Below are 21,294 nucleotides of genomic sequence, written 5' to 3' on the forward strand. Positions count from 1 at the left end.
CAAGGGGCCGCTCCCCCCTCCCTGATGTCTAGTGGGTGGATCCCTGCTTGGGGATCGCCCTCCTGTGGCGATCCCCAAGCAGGCATCCACTGGAGAGGGGCACCATTGGAAAGGGGAGATTCTCCCCTTTCAAACGATACCTCTCCCGTCTTTCTACGTGCTCAGGGGGCTGAGATAGCCCCCTGAGCACATACAAAGTGAAACCTGAAATGAGCCTCTTGGCTCATTTCAGTTTCACTTTCACTGTAATGACGTCAGCGCGATGTGCGCGCCGATCGTCATTACAGTGAAAGGGGGGGGGCGGGCCTCGGGAGCTGGGGAAGTTCTTCCCCAGCTCCCGAGGCTATTTGCAGTAAAAGGGAATCCCTCTGGTGCCTGCACCAGAGGGATTCCCCAGGGAATGCCTCATGACGAGCTGGACTCGTCATGGGCACAGCGTGACTGTGCTCCATGACGAGTCCAGCTCGTCATGGGCACACAAGTGGTTAAATGGGATCACTTTAGTAATCTGAAAGGTTTCTTCTTTAATTTTGTTATTCTGCGTAAAATGATAAAAGTTAAAGAGGGTGTTAGTATATCTTTATTAATTAATAATTTTTAGTTTAGTATTGTTTACCTTTTTAGTTTAATTATAAGTGTTACTTACTTGGTTATGCAGTTGTAGCGTTATATATTTTGCAGTGTTCTATTTTGTAGTGAAAGCTTGCAGTTTCCTCTTCTTCAAATGTTTGTTGTTTTTTGAGTTAATATTTTGTTCAATTAGTTTTCCTTTTATTATGTTTGCTTTATTGTTTAAGCTATTTGATTGGTTAAGGTTATTTATAGTTTTATTTTATTGGTTGCTTTAGTACAATTCCAATTTTTTGACAGTTATATCTTTAATTGATCAATACTTATTTATGTGTTGGTATATTTGTATTATATATACTTGTTTTATTTAATATCGTATTTATTTGCTTTGATATAATAATTTATATTGTTCATTTTATTTAAATGTTTATACTATGTAAATCTGTTTTAAATATATTTAGTGTTCTGGTGTACTATTTTTATTGGCTTTATGTTTCATTGGCTTTATGTTTCATTATTGGGTGAAGTTAAATATATTTATTTAATTATAAATAGATATTACAATTTTAGGATATGTTTATTGTTTGTGTAAATAATTGGTTTTTGGTTTATTTTAATTGGATTTACTAGCTGTGTTGATAATAATTTTGTAGTCGATATGGTTGTAAATATTTTTTACATGGGCGATGTTTATTTATAAGTCACGATATTTGTGTTTCCGATATTTTTTAATTCGATATATGTAAAAGTCAAAGTTTTTTGCCAGCGATATTTATGTGCTTGATATAAGTGACTTTTATAGTTATGTATAGAGACTCAGGGGCAGATTTACAAGCCCCTTGCGACACATTTACGCCGCCATTGCGTCACTTCTGTGACGCAGTGGCGGCGTAAACCATGCTCCATGTTGCGCCTTATTTACAACGTGACGCATCTAGGGAGATGCTTCACGTTGTAAAGCCCTGCGCCACATTAAACCTGCGTCAGGTTTAATGTATGCAGGGTGGGCGTTCCCTCGGAAAAAGCCTCGGAAAAGTGACGCAGTGAAATATACAAGATTTCATTGAGTCACTTTTCCGATGCTGTTGCGTCAAAACCCTATGCCTGCAGGCGTAAGGCGTGACACAGCATGTTAGATATGGGAAGCCCCTGAGCATTGCTGGAGTTGCGTCGCTCTTGCAACATGACTCCAGCAATGCGCCGCCCTTACGTCATCAGATGCGTCCCGCATCTGTTTATCGTTGCGCCACGATGGCACATGGGTAAACATGCGTGACGCATCTTGCCTGGAGCATCCCTGCTGATATGCAGGGATGCGCCAGTCCTTCTAAATCTGCCCCTCAATATTTTTGTCATCGATATTACATTTTTGATAATTATGTGATTCGAGGTTTGTTGTCTCGATATTATGTCAGTGATCCCTCTGCTACAGCTTGAAGCAGAACACTTTCAGACACTTTTAGAAAGCTGTTTCCAAGGGGTTGCACATGGGATTAGGCCCATATTTGTTTCTCATGATGAGACAGGAACATGAAGATGTCTCTAGTTGTGAAATTTTAAATCGGTCTTGTACCAGACTTCAAACCATGCTGACTTTCTAGAACTTGTCTGAGTCTGAATTTTCATTTATCATCTACTCCAGTCATTACACAGACCAGAAGACGCTAAGGCTCTAGAATTCTTTAATGAGCAAATAATTTTCAGTATGTTTCAAGCCTAATTTCTGGCGTCATGTTGCCTGTTTTCATGGTTTACTACTGGAGTAATTCACATACTTTCCATAGGTTAAACAACTGTTTCTACTTCTTGAGATGCAGTGCCTCTGTCATGTTGAATGCAATACATAAGTTGCATAGTGACATTTTGGTCCACTTTCTAAAACACAAATCATCCTTTTGTTACGTCTAACAGCAACCCACTTTTCAGCATAGTGGCTAGAAAAGTTTTATATTAGTGAGGCCTTAAAATCACTCCTTTTATTCAGTGCCCGAGTACAATATTTTCTCACTGTGGAAATGCTAGAGATGCATGTGCATGCTGCAGCAATGAGAACAGTGTTTTAAAAAAAAAAAACTTTAGATTTTCCTTACTAAGAAAAAATCATGCTTGCTCACTAAGAATAAAAGAAATAAAGCAACATCCCCCCACATTAACACTTCACTAGCTGTCCCTGCTTTTCTGACACTTTCTAAAGGATTTTCTGAGGGTTGACCCCAATTTCTTTCTCGTCATCTAAGAGAGGAATGTAAAAATTTCTCTAGATGTAAAATGTGGGACTTCCTTTGCATCCAACTGCAAAGTATCCTACCTTTCTTGAATATGTAGTTACCTACCTTAGGGCGTATGCTGGTGCGCACTATTTGACTAAAAGCTTTAGCATGGATGTGTTAGTAAGCACAGGCCAATTATTTCAGTTTGCCTTTGAATTTCACTTTCTCACCCATTCCAGATGTGTTCCCTAAGGGGTCTGATAGTACTCCATACATAGATTTGTCCACACTTAGATAGAATCACATATATGACAAACTTAGTACTAGATGATACATCCCTATGAATCCTATAAACAATTGGAGTATTTCATTGGAAGGTTTCTTCCTTGTCTACCGCATACCAGCAGACACTATAGCTACCACATGTGTAGCTTTGGGATTTTTTTTCTGACTGATTAATTTGCCTGATTTATTTGTCTATTCCGGTATGTTCTTTCGCACGGTTAGGCTTTGATATCTAGTACACATGAGTAAAGGTGATATGTGTTGGTGTTTCTGGTACAGGCACTCTTTTAACTGTATTATGAATTGGTTAGCATAGAATATTGATTATCAGGGACCACTCTTGTTTACACTGACTGTGTTACACTAAATTACTGATATGCCTTGGAAGTATGAGGATTTATCCTAATCGATCCTTCAAAATTACATATGGTGGTAATTTTGACTTCAGAGGGGCAGATTCCGATCCGGGTTGGAAAGCACTCCGACCGAGCCGGATCCGGAGTGTTTTCTGACCGAGCCGGAGTCCTGCAGTCCGACTGAGCGAGTACGATGCGGCCGTATGCTGCCGGACTCGGTTGGACTCCCATAGAAGTCAATGGGAGCCGGTCGTACGACGCGTAAATGGGCTCCCATTGACTGAATGGGTACACCGCGGACAAGTGCACCCCCTACAGTGGGTACGCGTCGGTGCTATCCGCACTGTACATGCCTGTGTTGGGGAGACCAATGGGTCTCCCCCTGTGTCCGAGTCATAGGGCTGCGGGTGACAGGGGGTCCGACGCGGACCCCCAAAGGCAACCACCGGGACAATTTGCGAGCCGGACACTCCGGCTCGCACAGGCTGTCTGACGCGTGCATCGTACTGGCTCGGTCGTGAATTGAATCCATTGTACACCAGGGTTAGCTTACGACCGAGACGTACGGAGCGGTTCGGACCCAGAAATGACTCGGTCGGGGAATTTCATGTAGCTCGCATCGTAACTGCTCGCACGTACAGCTGTACGAGTCGGCCAGAAAAAAGGCGTGCGGCGCATAGTTTTTTCGGCCGGATCGCGTTCGGTGACCTTCCGACCCGGGTTGGAATTGGCCCCAGAATAGCAATATTTTGCACTTTTCCACCTTGGGTTTGTTGGTGAGAGTTATAATCATGGGATTGGATGATTTTTATGTTTTTATATGTTAATTTAGCTGACAAAGTATATAGGCAGATATAGATCTACTCATGCTGCCTAATGATCTCAAGAAATGTGACCCAATGGATTTGTGATGTCAAGCAAAGTGAATTGAAGATAATAAAGAACAACATTTGCACTTCATCAGAAGAAATTTAAATATTCCTCTTTTGTGTTTACAGTGGAAGATTCTTCAGTTATTGTGACTGTGTTCCATAATTTCCAATGGGTTTCAGATGGCTGCCATTGTCGCACTAGTTTGAGGACATTGAGGATTGTTGTGCGACTTTTTCGAACTTTGGGTGATTTTGTACCAACAAGAGTGCCTGCAATCCTTGATTTTATATATATTCTCATTGGTATACGTGTCATTCCCATTAAAATCTTTTTGCAACATGTTTGGGTAATGCGGTACTCCAGAAGGGATGGAAAAATATACACTTCTACCATGTTTTATGAGGTAGCTTCTGAAAGCTACCGAAATTACTATAAAAAACTGTCATCTCTCGCTTCCTGACTACGCACCTACCCCAGCTGTCCTCAGTGAGGGTTTTGGGACAGGGCTTTATCAGCAATCAGGCCCGGTGCCTAACTCCACATGCCCCACCCCCACAGCCAGCCAATGCTCTAGTTCGTGAGTGTGGAACATTTGCATGAGTTCAACCCCTCTGCAGTGTGCTGGACAGGTCCTGCACCAAATTTCTTGACACTCTTCATCATTTTGATGGCATCCAACTAACTGCTGCATATGGCCTTTGACTCTGTGTAATGGATTGTTGGCCAGAAGGCCTGACGTGCAGCCAGGACCTGTGCCCAACCCCAACCATGGATGCTACATATGGCCTTCACCCTTGCACAGTGAGGGTTTGGTTGCTGGACCTGGTCTCTGGCAGGCATTTGACCAAACCTCCCATGCCCAACCTACCCTGTGGATGGTTAACCCCCCACTACAAATGGCCTGGCAGGCCCTGAGCCCAGCCTCTGACACACAGCTAACCCCACATTGTGCTCGACCTTTGGCTGTGCACAGCAGAGGATAGACCAAAGGGCGGTCAATAGCCCACTCTACAAGGTCTTTGGCCATGCACAGCAAGAGTTGGAAGCAGGGCTTGGCCTTGCTGTGTGGGGCCAACAACCACTGGGGGGGCCACAGAGCCATGACGACAGCCAATCTCTGTGCCCAACCCGATCCAGGCAGTCACCCCTCACTGTGAATGGCCTCTGGCCATGCTCTGCAGGGGTTGCCCTGTCCGAAGCCTAACCTGGCAAAAATTTGCATCCCCTGTTGTGTACTGACACCTGTGGCCAGTACCTGCACCTCACCAACCACAGCCAGCCTACCCCGCTATGCAAGGTTCTTTGGCCATACATAGGGGGATTGATTGAAGGCCTGGCCTCTGACCATGCCTCAAGTGCCCAACCCACTGCAAGTGTCCAACTCCCAACTCATTGCAAATGAGCCCCCCCACCAATATGCACAGCCTTTGACTGTGGGCAGTAAGCTACAGGCAAAGGGCTAGGACTCCTGTCAGGCACTTCAGTCAAACCACCATGGGCAAGCAATCACCTGTCATTTTCTATTATTAATTTTTTATAAGGTCCTTAAAGTATAACCCATGTATGCCACTTTTCTATTCTTATGTCACATTGTTTGTGTTTTTTTTACATTCAATACTTCATTTTGCTTTTTGACTTAATTTTGTTAAACTGTTTTTGTGTTCTTCATTTGTTAAATCTTGAGAAGGATTTGTGATATTTTGTTTTAGATTCACAAGATATTTATGACCATTTTGTTAATTTGTCCAGAAGAAATAATGTTTTCATTTATTGCAGAATGTTGAGAACATCTGCAACTTTGGCTCTTCTTTTTTGCTCACAGCTTTAAGTACTTCTAATGGAACTGTTTCCTCCGCCACTATACCCTGTCATTGCTTTTTCATTTCTGCTCAGTAGTGCTTGTTTTGGTGCATGACTTGTGGATGTTTCAGTACTCCACTTGTGCCAGAAGAATACTTCACAGGATGTTCAGACTGAGGAACACATTGCATGTCACCTTTCATGTGTTTACTTCCTTCGCTCATCTGGGGTTTGGGTATAATGTACACACTAGGGATTCTTGCGGTGAATTGCCCGTTCTTCCATCCTTGTAAGTGGCTTCCATTTCCAATGCTTCCACTTCTTGTGTAACGCAGTAGATGACTGGCCTTGACTTGACCCTACTGCCTGTTTGTTCCGTCTTATTGGTTTTCCAGACATTGTGGTCACACAAGAAGCTTCTGTCTCTCAATATCTAGCTAGAAATTGAAAATGGTGTCCTCTAAAGGGTGGGCTCCTTTTTTCTACAGGCTGTGGACTTATTTTTGATAGCATGAAGTGTGTAACCATTTAGATGCGCCCTTCTTTTTTCCAGTTTCAAGTTCATGGATCCTCTGCAGTACCTCCAATTGAAACAATGTTAAGGTACCATGAGACTTTTTCTGTGTCCTTGGCTCTCACACAATCACAAAGGGGGAACATCTTTCTGAGTATCACAAACCCAAAAACGACTTCCTTGAAGTTCATACATTTTTCGAAAAGATGTGCAAATGAATTGTGAAATATTGTTTGAGTGTAGTGGTTACCTAAGTGCAGTTAAAATGCTATACCATTTGTGGTGAAAGAGCCACTCCTGTGGTTGGGCACCCTATGATGACCTTCAACTACCACCATTTTAACTGACTTTAGTGTGTTTTTTTATCCTAGCCTGGATTTATGTTGGACGGTCCTACATATGCCTGCCTCTCTTCTGTCTTGTAATCTTGCTGTCTTTTAGTGGGAGCTGTCATGGATTGGAACATACATTTGTATTATAAGTGCTTACTATTGGCTTTGACATGGTCTCATGTCATCTTGCTTTCTGAGTGCACAGCAGTGCTTGCGATTCATATTCAAGGTCTTTCTGCTCCTCACTTGTTTATCGTACCTCACCGACCGAGTGAACTGGAATATGTTGTGGGAAGTGTCTATGGAATGTACAACTCTGCCTCAGAGCCCAACCACAGGAGCTTGGCCAGCCTCGGTCTTGGCCTTGACGCAGACAGGTACCAGCCAGCACGTATTTTTCTAATAAGAAGGGGGCAAGGTTTTCTAGAAGCTTCGCTTCACGTTGAGTAATGGTATTAAAGCTGGGTGCTTTCGGGTGGAAGTTCACTACAGAATAGATGTATTGCTGTGGAGGTGACGGAACTTGAGTCCTGATTGAAACTCCTACCTGGGCTTTTGACGGGCTTCCCAAAGATTGAGTTGGCAGGATGATGCAGAATCAATTGGTGAGGTGTTCCTAACCATTTTATATATATTTTATACTCTTTGATACCTGTACATACTGCATTTTATTTCAATTGTTCATTTAATCATTCATTTGACATTTGAGAATCTGCATTTAATGATATATTTGGCCTACCTTTTTAAACATTACATTAATAAACTTGTGTGTGTTATGTCAAAAAGCACCTGAATGTGCAAAGGTGTATTATTTGATGGTGCAGTGGTAACTTTGCCTCCCAGAGTGGGAGTGCAGGGTTTGGGTGTGTCCTTTTAGTGAAAAGCACATTCATTACACCAGTACATTTCAATCTTGCAACATTTTATGAGATTAATGGAACCGAGAACTCAAACCGCAGTTCTGGGATGTGTTAAATCCACCCAGGCCTATTTCCTATAAAAAAGGAGGAACAACAGATCTCTGCAGACCATTGTAGAGGTTTGAATTTTTCCTGGCTATGTATTGCTCCAAAATGCAAATAGTTTTTTTTTTTAATCACTGATCTGCTTGACATATGCAGGCTCAGCAGCTTGCTGTTTTTTTCATTTTGGGGGATTCAAAACATTTTCCTCCTTTGCCAAGATGTCTGGACAGGAAGAACAGGAGAGGCGAAATCTAGAAGAATATAAAGAGATGAGTAATTGAAAACTGGAAAATGCGCAGACTGAGGGTTCAAGATTGCAACCACAATCAGTTGTCTGGAAATTGTTTACCCATCCCCCTGCTACAAAAACAATCTTCCAAGTAAGTGGCATGCATGTTGTGTGACAAGATGCTGAGCATGCGTAGCTAAGGTAAGCATAAATGTTACCATCTTCAATGCACATGCACATCAATGCTTCACAAGAGCAGCAGTGCAAGGCTGGAAAGAGGGATGCTGATAAGGTGAGTACATATTCTTCAGATATGTAACATGCCAACCTTCCAAGAAGGAGAAATTGCATTCAGATGTCCTATAGGAGGAGAAAGAACAAATCAATCCCTGCTTTGCTATTGTGGGCTTGAATGACTTGGTGTACCACACTGTGATGTCTTGTGGATATCAAAATGGACCAGCACAAAAATCAAGTGGTTCTCCACCAGAAGACATTAAATATATTTGTTTTTCCCCAGTGTAAATATCAATGATAAAGTTGCATTTTTGCTTTGTTTACCCCAAATAATCTTTTTGGTTTTAAAAAGATAAAAATATAAATTGCTTCTTTTGTAGGTGAGTGAGAGTGACTGAGAATGAGTGAAAGGGATTGAAAGGAGGAGTGAAGGCTGAGTGAAACAGGGAAAGACTGAATGAGACATTGTGTGAAAGTGAGGAAGTGAGTGAGAAGGATTCCAAAACAGGAGTTGGCCACAGTTACTGACCTCCGACTATGCCCTGCAGTCAACTCACCATTGGCATCTGTTAGAACTGGGGGTCTCAAATAGGGACCCTTGCTTCTAAGTCAGGGAAAGAAAGGACACCTTCTCAGATAGCCCCTGCTCACCCCCTCGGTAGCTTCGCACGAGCAGCCAGGCTTATCTCCAAGGCAAATGTGTATAGTATTGCAACCACGTTCACAGTAACATAGTGATAATACCACAAATGGACACCACATGAGTCTCATATAAACAATTATATGTTTAAAAAGAAAAGATACGATGAGACCAAACGATAAAAATCCAACATATACGTATCTGTAATATTTCACCATGCCGGTTATTAGGCCAGCAAGCACTTGTAGGTTCTTACAGTATTAATGAGCCATTCTCAATGATCTAATGCAGTCCTAATGCAATGCTATGCAGTTCGTAATGTCAGAATCAGGCAATTTGTAATGCAACAATCAGGCAGTTCATAATGCAAAAATAAGGCACTTCGTAATGCAACACTCAGGCAGTTTGTAATGCAAAAATAAGGCACTTCGTAATGCAAAAATCAGGCAGTTCGTAATGCAAAAATAATGCACTTCAGCACCGATCGCGGTGCTCTGGCCGGTCTCTATGCCACTCCTACTGACTCTTGGTCAGTTACTACCAAAACATGCCCTCCTTGGCATGTACGGGCGGCGATACGGATTTGAGCGGAGGCTCGCGCTTCAAAGATGGAAACGGCTGAGAGCGTTTCTCTCGTAGCCCTCACCCCACCCGGCGACACACGCATGCTCGCTGAGCGTTACCTGGGAGGTGCAATCTCACTCTCCTCTCCTTGCGGCTTGGGCCTCCGGTGCGACTTAGTTGATCTTGGGCAGTGGAACTCGGACCCCCGACGGTGAAAGTTTTAGGTCTCTCCTTGGCAAAGGCAGGCTCGGGTCGGCGGCAGTGACTTCTCACAGCTCCTCTGGGGATGCCGGTTGGGGCCGATGGCAATGACGATCGCAGCACTTCTGGTCATGCTGTCGATCGAAGCAAAGAACACGACTGCTCCGGGACACACAATCACAGGGCAATTTTCACAAAGGTCTCAGGCTGCCCGAAGCACACGCACACAGCATCGCTGACACTCACTTGGTCTCCGGGTGCACACGATCACAGGGCAATCCTCACGAAGGTCTCAGGCTGCATGAAGTACACACACACAGCGTCGCTGAGACTCACTTGGACTCCGGGTGCACACAATCACGGGGCAATCCTCACGAAGGTCTCAGGCTGCACGAAGCACACGCACACAGCATCACTGAGACTCACTTGGACTCCGGGTGCACACGATCACAGGGCAATCCTCACGAAGGTCTAAGGCTGCATGAAGCACACGCACACAGTGTCGCTGAGACTCATTTGGACTCCGGGTGCACAGGAACAGAGGGAAATCCTCGCGAAGGTCTCAGGCTGCAGGAAGCACACACATACAGCGGCACTGAGACTCACTTGGACTCCGGGTGCACATTATCACAGGCCAGTTCTTACGAAGGTCTCAGGCTGCACGAAGCACACCCACACAGCGTCACTGAGACACACTTGGAAACTTTTATGTTCCTGAGTTTCCACAACAGGGAGCCAGCTCTCCTCGGGCCCTTGGGGACAAGTTAATTCAGGACACAGCACACAGCAAAGTCCTTTCAAGCAGGGGGACACAACACACAGCAAAGTCCCTTAGCCTCTCCTTAGTTAAATCAGCAAATTGCAGGCCAGCCTCAGAACACACAGCAAGGGTAGTCCTTTTCTCCAGTCTCTCCAGCTGTTCCTCCTTGGCAGAGGTTCCCTTGACCACAAAGTAGTTTCAATCCTTTTCAGTCCTGATCAATCCAACTTCAGGGCTTTCAGCTGTCATAGTTATTCCCCTAAATGTATTTGAAGTCTTTGTGTTTGGGGGCACTGACCCCTCTCTAAACCAGTTCTGGGTGTCTCCCTGCCAGTGAATCATTCTTCCTTTGAGAGTGGGGGTCTGGGTCCTCAATCACTCAGCAGGAGATGGAGCCATTGTTTTTATTGCAGCAACCCAGGCCTCTTCACCTCCAGGGGCTACACATCCCCCTACACTCCAGATGCAGGTCAGCCATGGCTGTCTCATCTACTCCTCCCCCGGGTCAAGAAATTCCCCAGATCCTATCACATTCAAATCCAGACAGTCAATCCACAACCAGGCAGAGACACACAGAATTGTTAAAACAAACCGAACAGCCACTTCGAAAAGCGTGCTTTCTAAACACACAATTAAAAAACCACCTTCATCAAAAGATGTGTTATTACATTGTGAGTTCAGGCACACTAAACTTCACCTCTCCATCTTAAACCTATGGGAATATAGGCTGGAACATATTACACAGCCTTCCCCATTCTGTCCTATGGGCAAAATGGCCTTGCAACAGTGAAAAACGTAATGGAGAGTATTTCACTGTCAGGACATGGTACACACCTCAGTACATGTCCTACCTTTCACATACACTGCACCCTGCCCACGGGGGTGCCTTGGGCCTACCATAGGGGTATCTGATGTGCATAAAAATGGAAGGGTAAGGCCTGGCAAGCTGGTGCACTTGTCAGGACAACATGGCAGTTAGCAAACTGCGTGCAGGCACTGCATTCGCAGGCCTAAGTTCTCTTTTTAGGGCTACATGTGTGGGTGGCACAATTAGTGCTGCTGGCCCACAAGTAGCATTTGCATTACCAGCCCTGGCACATAGTGTACTTTCCTAGGGACTTTAATAGTAAGTCAAACTTACCAATTATGGACAAACAATTATCATAACACTTTATATAGGGAGCACTTGCACTTTGACACTGATCAGCAGTGGCAAAGTGCCCAAAGCATCTAAGCCAGTCAAACACAATCCATCACAGCATCAAAAATGGAAGAGGTAGAGGCAAAAAGTCAGGGGTAATCCTGCCAAGAAAGGCCCGGTCTAACAGCATCCAATCAGTGCAGTGCAGGGCTGGAGTTAGGACGTTGTCACCAGCAAGCTACTGAATCCAACTTGTCATGCGTGGCCCAATGTCCCTACACATGTCCTTTGGCCATGTGCAGCAGGTCCTGGGCTCAAGTTCGGTCCTACACGTAACTTTTCAGAATTCCATCAAACTTGTGTTGAATACACTGGTGGTGTACTGTGGCTCTGCAGAAGTAGCTTGCACCTGGTGAAAACCTTTCGGAGACACAAAGTGGTCCAGAGTATCAGAGGAATCTACTGAGTTTTGGGTTTGCAAAAAAATCTAATGTCGACTTTTGGTGAAACTTTCAACAGACTGTTTTCATGGATGCTGGGGCACTTCAAGTGTTTCTTTTTGATTATACATATTAATCCTGAGATCCACAACCTTTGTTTTCCCCTATTTGTTTTGTAGATCATATGGTGGTCATTGAACAAGTTCACTTGGCTCTAAGCGGGTATGTTTTTCAAAACAACCTTTTAACACTCTAGTAAAGTAATCCCAAAACTGAACCATTTTTTACCTGATTTGAAAAATCCCTTTTCTTTTTTACCCTAGTGTCCAGACAAATAAGTGGTGACATGCCCTTATGATGACCTTTCATAAATTGTTAATTTTCTATCAACATTGAGGTTGAAACAAGTCAACAATTAGTTATTGAGAGGAATGTGCAAGAGCCATTTCTGCACCTATATATAAAAATAAAATTCAACGGATAAATGAAACAAGTAACAGGAAGATAATCCTCATAGTGGGAACGGGACTATGAACATATAATACTCCCTCCGCCTCCTCGTTTATGGGACTCCATTGCATGTTAAAGCATAAACAAAAAAAGATTTTTCTTTGGATGCTATTGTGTATTTTATGTTTCTGGCCCACTTTCCTAATTTCAATTTGAGATTTTTGAGACTGATTACAATAACGGGCAGTTGAACCGCCACCTGCCACCCCCTATTCTGTTGGTCAGGAGATCAACCGACAAACAGGAGGGGTCCGAACGCCGCATTATGATGGGACCGCCATGCTGGCAGTCACAAAGTACTTCTATATACTGTGGCTTGTGCTGCCGCCCAGGAAAAGGGCAGCAACAGAAGGCACCATGTAAAGGAGCACCTCCACGCACTTTGTGCCATGCACCAGGTGGTGCATGGCACACAGTGCATGGAGGTGCGTGGGGGCCTACATGTGCCCCCTTGGCCACTTTACAGTGGCCCATGACAGAAGGGGGACTGGTGTGGGGGTCACTAAAATATGTTTCTGAAGCCCTTTTTAAGGTGGACTTTCTGACTTGAAAAAGCTGTCGGAAAGGGATATCGTAATCCTAATGGTGGTGCCTGGCTCAGCGCTATCTCCATTTAGGGATTGTGATTCCGACTCCCACCCCGACGGGATCACTGCTTCTGTCAGAGGTGGCAGTCTTCCCCCCGACTGTTTAGGGTTCGACAACCAGGATAGTAATCCGTTGGTCAGCTCAAAGGGCTGTCGGTTTGTCAGACTGCCACTCACGGCCTGTCGGTGTAGGTCAGACCGACATCATAAGCAGGCCCATAGTCACAATGTATATTTTATGTTAGATAATCGGATGGGTTTCAAGTAATGCGGTAAGCGTTGGCGCCTACTCGGGTGCACATAGTGTATGTGGAGGATAACAGTGCGAAACGGTGCCCCATGCAGGGGGATGACCCTAAACCCTCAGGTAAACACAAGGCCTTTAGAACACTTGATACAGGTTGCCTGTGCACACGTGAAAAATAGAGGCAGAGCAAATACTGCAAATCCAGAATATAGATATGTAAAAACACAACAATCACAGTAGTCCAAAGTTGCGTTTTGTTCTTTGTTTACTGACGATCAGATGCCCAGCCAACACGTGTTTCGTCAGGGTTATGGACCCACAACTTCTTCAGGGCTAAAAGATGTACAATGGCATATTGTCAAGCAAAGTTACAGGCCCCATCGGGCAGTAACAATCGGCGAACACTGTGACTCAGTGCTACCCAACACCCAAGGTGACATTTGCAGGGCGGATACAAAGCATTAGGAGAACAGCACAAAGGTATTTATTGTGACAATACAAGGGTCGTAGGTAGACCCGTGAAGTGTGTGCCTTGAGTTGCGGTAGCCGAATTACCATATCCTAGTCAATACCACCAAGTAAGTAAACCCAAGTTAAGACTGCTGTGTGTTGAACAGTAGTTAGATACTTCGTGCATATACATATGTTCCACTTATCTACACATTATCCTCGGTATAAGAGCGAAGAATTTGAAACAATAATACTAGGTGACAAGTGCAATGGAGACAGGTTGGAAAACCACCTGGACCCAAGAAGGAACAGAGGGAAAGGGAATGAAACAAAGAGGGTGAACAAGAAAGTATAAGAGTCCCGAGGAGAGTATTCTCTGGACACTGTGAACAAAAACAGAGCTTACCTAAGAGGGCTGATGGGCTGGGAGGGGATAATATCTGTAATAACAGAAACGCAAACAGTACAATCAAAATCCTGCTTACTAGCAGTGACACACGTCCTGAGTTAGGGGCGAGTGCACCAAAATAAGGGGGCTCACCTCTCCACTGGTTGTACTTCCATCCCGGCGGATGAGGGTGAGTGACTACAAAGAACAGAGCATCAAAGAGTATGGTGGGCAGTATCATCCATGAATATACTAAGGACAAAGTAGAATTGACAATGGGTCAGAAATCGGGTAGGGATAATGGGCTAGTACAATGTACCCCACATATCACACCCTAGCCTGGTAATGGAAGGGGACCGTGCCCCAAGAGAAAGGAAGTAATCAATGCAGCCAAAACAGAAAGTAACGCCAAGTGTAAAGATGGCTACAAGGGTGTGGATGCCTACATGGCAGAAACGTATGGGTCAGTCATCCAGACGACTAGTACGCTAAAAACAGAATAATTGGAAGGTGCACTCGTTTCAGAGTCAGTGAAGTGACGTGAGTCGCTTATTCCGTACAAAAAGTCCGGTTACTGCCGGTTATTATGCCGCATGAAACACTACTCCACATCGCTCAAGATATTCCTTCTCACCAAACATAAGTGAGTGGCCAAGTCTATATAAATCATTTGATTGGGATTGTTCAGCCTGAGAGAGCTCTACATTTTCTTTACACAATTGAGGCCAATTGTGGACCGACTACTTAGGAGCCCTGACGAAGTTCCCACTGGCAAAGAATTGGGAACGAAACGCGTTGGCTGTGTGCCAGTTTTGAACAATTTGTTGAATAAAAGGACTTTTTGTTTGGAATAAGCGACTCACTTCACTTCACTGACTCTGAAACGAGTGCACCTTCCAATTATTCTGTTTTTGGCTTCTATATAACACCCTTGGACAGCGGGTGTGGGAAGAGTTTGCACCACCATACGAATTGCTATTATACATGGACTGGAAGTGCTTGACCTTGGTTTGCCGTTTGTTCTTTTTGTTTAGACTAGTACGCTAACTGTAATTACCAAATAGACGCATGCAGAGCCGTCAAAAAATGGTGTACATGGCGTCGGAACGTAAATACACCGCAAACCTAAAGGGGTCAGAAACAATTCGCTAAACAACAAAAAGTATGGGGTGTAACCAGAAACTAAAACAGACCATGTAGCTCAAATATGCCAACATGGAGCGAGTGGACCAGGCAATATCACATGATGCAAGTGGGGAGTAAAGTGGAATAGTAGCTAATGCTATATTATCAGCGTGGGGGAAACACCACCCGGGACTCAGACACCCCGAGAAAGCCTACCGCTATGGGCAGGCTAACCTAACAAGGGCCAGTCACGATAGCAAAACAGATGATAATTACCTGGTAGCACGTTTAAGGATGAAGCGAGTACGCCGACAGAATCCTCGGACCTGCGGGTAGAAACCGAAAGTGGCGTAGCAACGCCCCTCCGCCTTTAATGCCAGTAAATTAAAAAGGCCTGCACTGCTAACTCACATACCGGAAGGAAATCCGGAAGTGAGTAAATTCTGCTCGCGCGCGTGGGGAAACAGTCAGGCAACGATTGCGAGGCAATGATTGCAAGGTAGGATAGCAGAAAATTGCCCCGGAATCAATGTGCACAACGTAGCCATGAGGACGGCTGGTGGGAGTAAGCACTTGGAGGAATACCAGTGGCCAAATAGCCAAAGTATGGCAAAAGGTAAAGAGGGCTGGTAGGTAGCCAAGAGTGAGAGTAGGTCATGAGGAGGAGGTGAGCTGAAATAAGTGTAGAAAAGTAAACAAACATTTCCAGTGAAAACTGAGAATGGCATTGAATATGACATGAGTAAAAACCTTTCTTCAGACATACAAAATAAAGGTCCAAGGCACCAACCAATCATGGTGAGTTGGACAATGATATGCAATATAGTACAGACATCACATAAAAGACTACAGCCCCCAAGAGGGGGAGGACACGCGTCCGAACATAAGGTTATAGATTGTTGTTACACACAAGTGGTGCTTCATAGAGTAAAAATCAAGAAATCAACATATCTGTATGCAAGCTAGTACAGGGTATACAGGGACCGGATATTGACAATGGCTAAACAGAGTCCTACCATAACAGATTCAAGACATGCATATGAATTGTTTATACTAGGAATATGCGCTTAGCCTTAGACACCTAGAAAAACTGTAGTTCATGGTCTGTTTCGAGTCCGACCTCAACCGCTCTCAAACGTATGATCCAGGTAGCTTCTGCGCGGCGCAAGGTCAATTCTCTGTCTCCGCCCCTTGGAATAAGAGGGATCAGTTCTATTCCAAAAAAAAGTTAATTGTTTGTAAGCGACTTGTTCCTTACAATTGAAAGCTTGGATTGCCAAAGGGTATCTGGCATCACCTTGTTTGAGTACCCGTGCGTGTTCACTAATGCGTTCCTTTAACGTCCTGATTGTGCTCCCCACGTATTGTTTGCGGCATTTGCACAGAATTATGTAAACAACAAAACGTGTCATACATTTGATGTTTTGTTTGATCTGATAAGACCTCCCGTACAGGCCATGGAAGGTAGTGGTGTTGTGAACTGCCCATTTGCACACACCACAACTTCCACATTTATGAAAACCTAGTGTGCGTCTGGTGAGCCAGTAATTATCCCTGGTGATTTTGGGGACGGTGGGACTCAGAATAGTTCTCAATGATGTACCCCTCCTGTATGTGATGAGCGGTCTGCGTGAGGTGAATATGTCCATAGATTTGTCTGCTCTCAAAATGTTCCAATGTTTCTGCATGCTCTTAGTCAGGACGTCTGTACTCTGGTTGTGGTTAGTGATACATCTCACAGGTTGTGTCAGTGCGGTCCTAGTCTCCTTCTCTCTCAGTGTCTCTGTGCGAGGTCGACTCAAAATGCGTCTCTCTGCCCTGTCCAGGGTGACCTGAGGATAGCCCCTGGCCTTAAATCTGTTTTTCATGGCATGGAGGCAGGAGTGGAATTCTTTGTCCTCACTGCAGTTTCTCCTTGCTCTGGTGAACTCCCCGAAGGGGATGGCCTTGATCTGATGTGTGGGGTGCGCACTTGACGCATGTAGCACAGCATTGCATGCAGTGGACTTGCAGTAGAGTTGGCTGTGCATCGAGCCATCTTGGATATATAGTTCAACGTCCAAAAAACAAGGTGTGTCCTGCTGTGTTGATGTGTGAATTGTACCCCAATGTGTTCCACTTTACTCCCCACATGCATCCTGTGATATTGCCTGGTCCACTCGCTCCATGTTGGCATATTTGAGCTACATGGTATGTTTTAGTTTCTGGTCACACCCCGTACTTTTGGTTGTTTTGCTAATTGTTTCTGACCGCTTTAGGTTTGCGGTGTATTTACGTTCCGACGCCGTGTACAACATTTTTTGACGGCTCAGCATGCGTCTATTTGGTAATTACAGTTAGTCTACTAGTCGTATGGACGACTGACCCATACGTTTCTGCCATGTAGGCATCCACACCCTTGTAGTCATCTTTACACTTGCTGTTACTTTCTGTTTTGGCTGCATTGATTACTTCCTTTCTCTTGGGGCGCGGTCCCCTTCCATTACCAGGCTAGGGTGTGATATGTGGGGTACATTATACTAGCCCATTAGCCCTGCCCGGTTTCTGACCCATTGTCAATTCTACTTTGTCCACTTATTTTGGCGCACTCGCCCCTAACTCAGGACGTGTGTCACTGCTAGTTAGCAGGATTTTGATTGTATTGTTTGCGTTTCTGTTATTACAGATAATATCCCCTCCCAGCCCATCAGCCCTCTTAGGTAAGCGCTGTTTTTGTTCACAGTGTCCAGAGAATACTCTCCTCGGGACTCTCATACTTTCTTGTTCACCCTCTTTGTTTCATTCCCTTTCCCTCTTTTCCTTCTTGGGTCCAAGTGGTTTTCCAACCTGTCTCCATTACACTTGTCACCTAGTATTATTGTTTCAAATTCTTCACTCTTATACCAAGGATAATGTGTAGATAAGCGGAACATATGTACATGCACGAAGTATCTAACTACTGTTCAACACAGAGCAGTCTTAACTTGGGTTTACGTACTTGGTGGTATTGACTAGGATATGGTAATTCAGCTACCGCAACTCGAGGTCCACACTTCACGGGTCTACCTACGACCCTTGTATTGTCACAATAACTACCTTTGTGCTGTTCTCCTAATGCTTTGTGCCCGCCCTGCAAATGTCACCTTGGGTGTTGGGTAGCACTGAGTCACAGTGTTCGCCGATTTTTACTGCCAGATGGGGCCTGTAACTTTGCTTGACAATATGCCATTGTACATCTTTTAGCCCTGAAGAAGTCGTGGGTCCATCACCCTGACGAAACACGTGCTGGCTGGGCATCTGATCGGCATTAAACAAAGAACAAAACGCAACATTGGACTACTGTGATTGTTGTGTTTTTACAAATCTATAATCTGGATTTGCAGTATTTGCTCTGCCTCTATTTTTCACGTGTGCACAGGCAACCTGTATCATATATTTCATGATAATTGCATTGCAATGTACCTTGTTATGGTTTGTTTACCAACATGTGTGACATGTATTTATACTGTGTGAGTGGATTAGGTTCTTTGTGTTTTTTTACCACTTTTTGGATTGTGGCACTTCTGGAAATATTTTGTTGTATTAAATAAGATAGCAGAAAGCTCTTCTGGAATCATTTGATTTCCTTAAATAGGGTAGTAGAAGCATGTTTAAATTTGTTTGTATGAGTTTATAGTAAAAATGTCTTTCTTAGTTCTATGCAACCAAAAACATAAAACCGCTGCGCCTCTACACTGGGATTCTATGAATTGAAAATTCAAAGAAGGGAGGGGGCAGTACAGATGTAATGTCTCCGAAAAGCACAAAAATAACAAATAACCAGATCATAAGCAAATCTAGAGAACCAATAATAATGCATTAAGAAGTAACAACAGGTAATTGTCAAATGTTAGCCTAATTAATATAATAAAGATGTGCATACAGTACCTCACCCAGTGAGAAGTAACGCCTTGGGATCTGAGAGTCTGGATAGATATTTTCAAGGTACCATGAAAAGGGTTTACATCGCAGTTTTTCTCTCAGAGCTTTCCTGACAGAGACATCGCCATAGTCCACTTTAACAACACCTGGAATTTTTAAAAGAAATACTTGAATAAACTAATATTTAATGCACCATAGGATTTTCATTGGTTACTGCAATACCATTCTTTTGCACCCTACAGCTGCAGCTCAACAAGGTGGAACTGAAATGCAGCTGCTTCCACACTCGTCCTATTACCTTCCATTTTAGCCATTTAAGTTGAACTGAAAACTATTCAAATTATATTTTTTTCTAGAATATAGATGCTCTAAAGTTCATCACAGTCCGTCTGCACAAAAAATGAATCACATGTGGTGTTTACCTTATTAATTTAGTAGAAGAAATTTCAAATTAAATTGAAAATAAATGGATTTGCTTCATTTAAATTACCCCGTATATCTATGCAGTGATTTCAAAGCTTCTAATATTTCATGGCATGGGTGACCACCCTCCCATTAGTTTTTAATTAACCAGCTTTTCACTGTGGTTTCATTTATTTCCAAAGAAATTAATGACTTAGATCATAAGTCATTGGTCCCAAGAATAGTAAACTGTTTATTTTCAGACCTTCAAAAATAGAATACGGCGGCTAATATTTCTTTTGAAATAAATGTGTTCTAGAGGATCCCGACTTTAGTGTAAACAGTAATTCCATATGTTTTAATAAAAAAAGACTTTGACCTTTAATTTAATAAATAGATTTGGTTTTGATTTTCATCAAATAATCATAAAAGCACAGATAAAGAATAAGTAAAAACAATTAAACAGTTTACAAACATCTTACATAAATAGTTGCATTGGATAAAATGTAAAGGTAATTAGTTACTATGGCGTATTATATACTTACACTTAAAGTGCCCAAAGAGACCACATTTGATCAGTGTATTACCATGTGTGTTATTTCAAAAAGACGACGAGCAGCAAGCAATGAATCTGAATTAATTTTGTGAACAGGACACTGGGCATGCACTAGGTTTTCTACATAAGAATTTACCTACTAAATAAAATTAAAAATAAAATCAGGGCATGTTTTGCAAATTAGAATTATTCGTGGATGGATAATATGCTTATTTACACACAATAAACATTTTGCCAGACAAACACAGTGATTGTGAGCGCTGATCTCATCTACAAAGATAGGAGAAATATGGTGTTATGAAAATGTTTCTATTTTCTTGCATTTGCGAGGGTATAAAAACAATAAATTGCCCAAATTTCACTGAGTTTGTTGTGTTATGTTTCATATAGGTACCCTAATATAGGCCCGGGTAACATCATACCCCTTCCCCTACATTACCTTCCCTACACTACACTGTAACAAGCCTTTTAGGATTAAACCTTTACCTAGTTCTAGTCCTGGGTGCAGAAGGAGGGTTTTTCTCAAACAATAGAGTCCTATAACTCTATCAATAGACTTACACAGTATGAATGAATATTCATAAGGGTTCTTAGAAACCAGGCTGGGGCTACACCACTTTCTCCCCATATCTACATACACAGTTCATCCCATACGTCATCCTCAAATCCAACAATGGCTAATACAATGGACAAAGGAACCCTAGATACTTTCTGTATAAATACAATACATCTTGCTAGTGTTAACCAGAGGGAACCAAGACGTCCAGGCCGACACACTGACCAGGGATGCTGAGGTTCCGGCATGCAGACGCTCCAGCCGACAGTGGTCTGAACATCCCTTGCAGACCAGGATGGGCTCCTACATTCTCACACTTCAGGTAATGGGGTTCAACTAAAACCTAAAGATATTTTTGGCTTTACACCTACTCACATGCTAGGTACACTTATGGACATCTAGATAGGCATCGACGGAGTAGGCGCACTTTTATCATGCATTTTATATTCACGTATT

The 21,294-nt window shown here is 43.4% G+C and overlaps 1 protein-coding gene across 3 annotated transcripts in view; it reads right to left on the reverse strand.

The window, feature by feature from the left end:
• The window catches only part of GALNT13 (polypeptide N-acetylgalactosaminyltransferase 13), a 1,132,509-nt gene that overhangs the window by 322,291 nt on the left and 788,924 nt on the right, over positions 1-21,294 (reverse strand). For all 3 annotated transcript variants that reach the window (XM_085645529.1, XM_085645528.1, XM_085645527.1), the window contains exon 8: positions 19,331-19,470. In XM_085645529.1, coding sequence (XP_085501655.1) covers positions 19,331-19,470 — 140 coding nt within the window. The remainder of the gene's footprint in view (positions 1-19,330; positions 19,471-21,294) is intronic.

This window comes from Triturus cristatus, chromosome 3_1 (assembly GCF_964204655.1).
Source record: "Triturus cristatus chromosome 3_1, aTriCri1.1, whole genome shotgun sequence".
Lineage (NCBI taxonomy): Eukaryota > Metazoa > Chordata > Amphibia > Caudata > Salamandridae > Triturus > Triturus cristatus.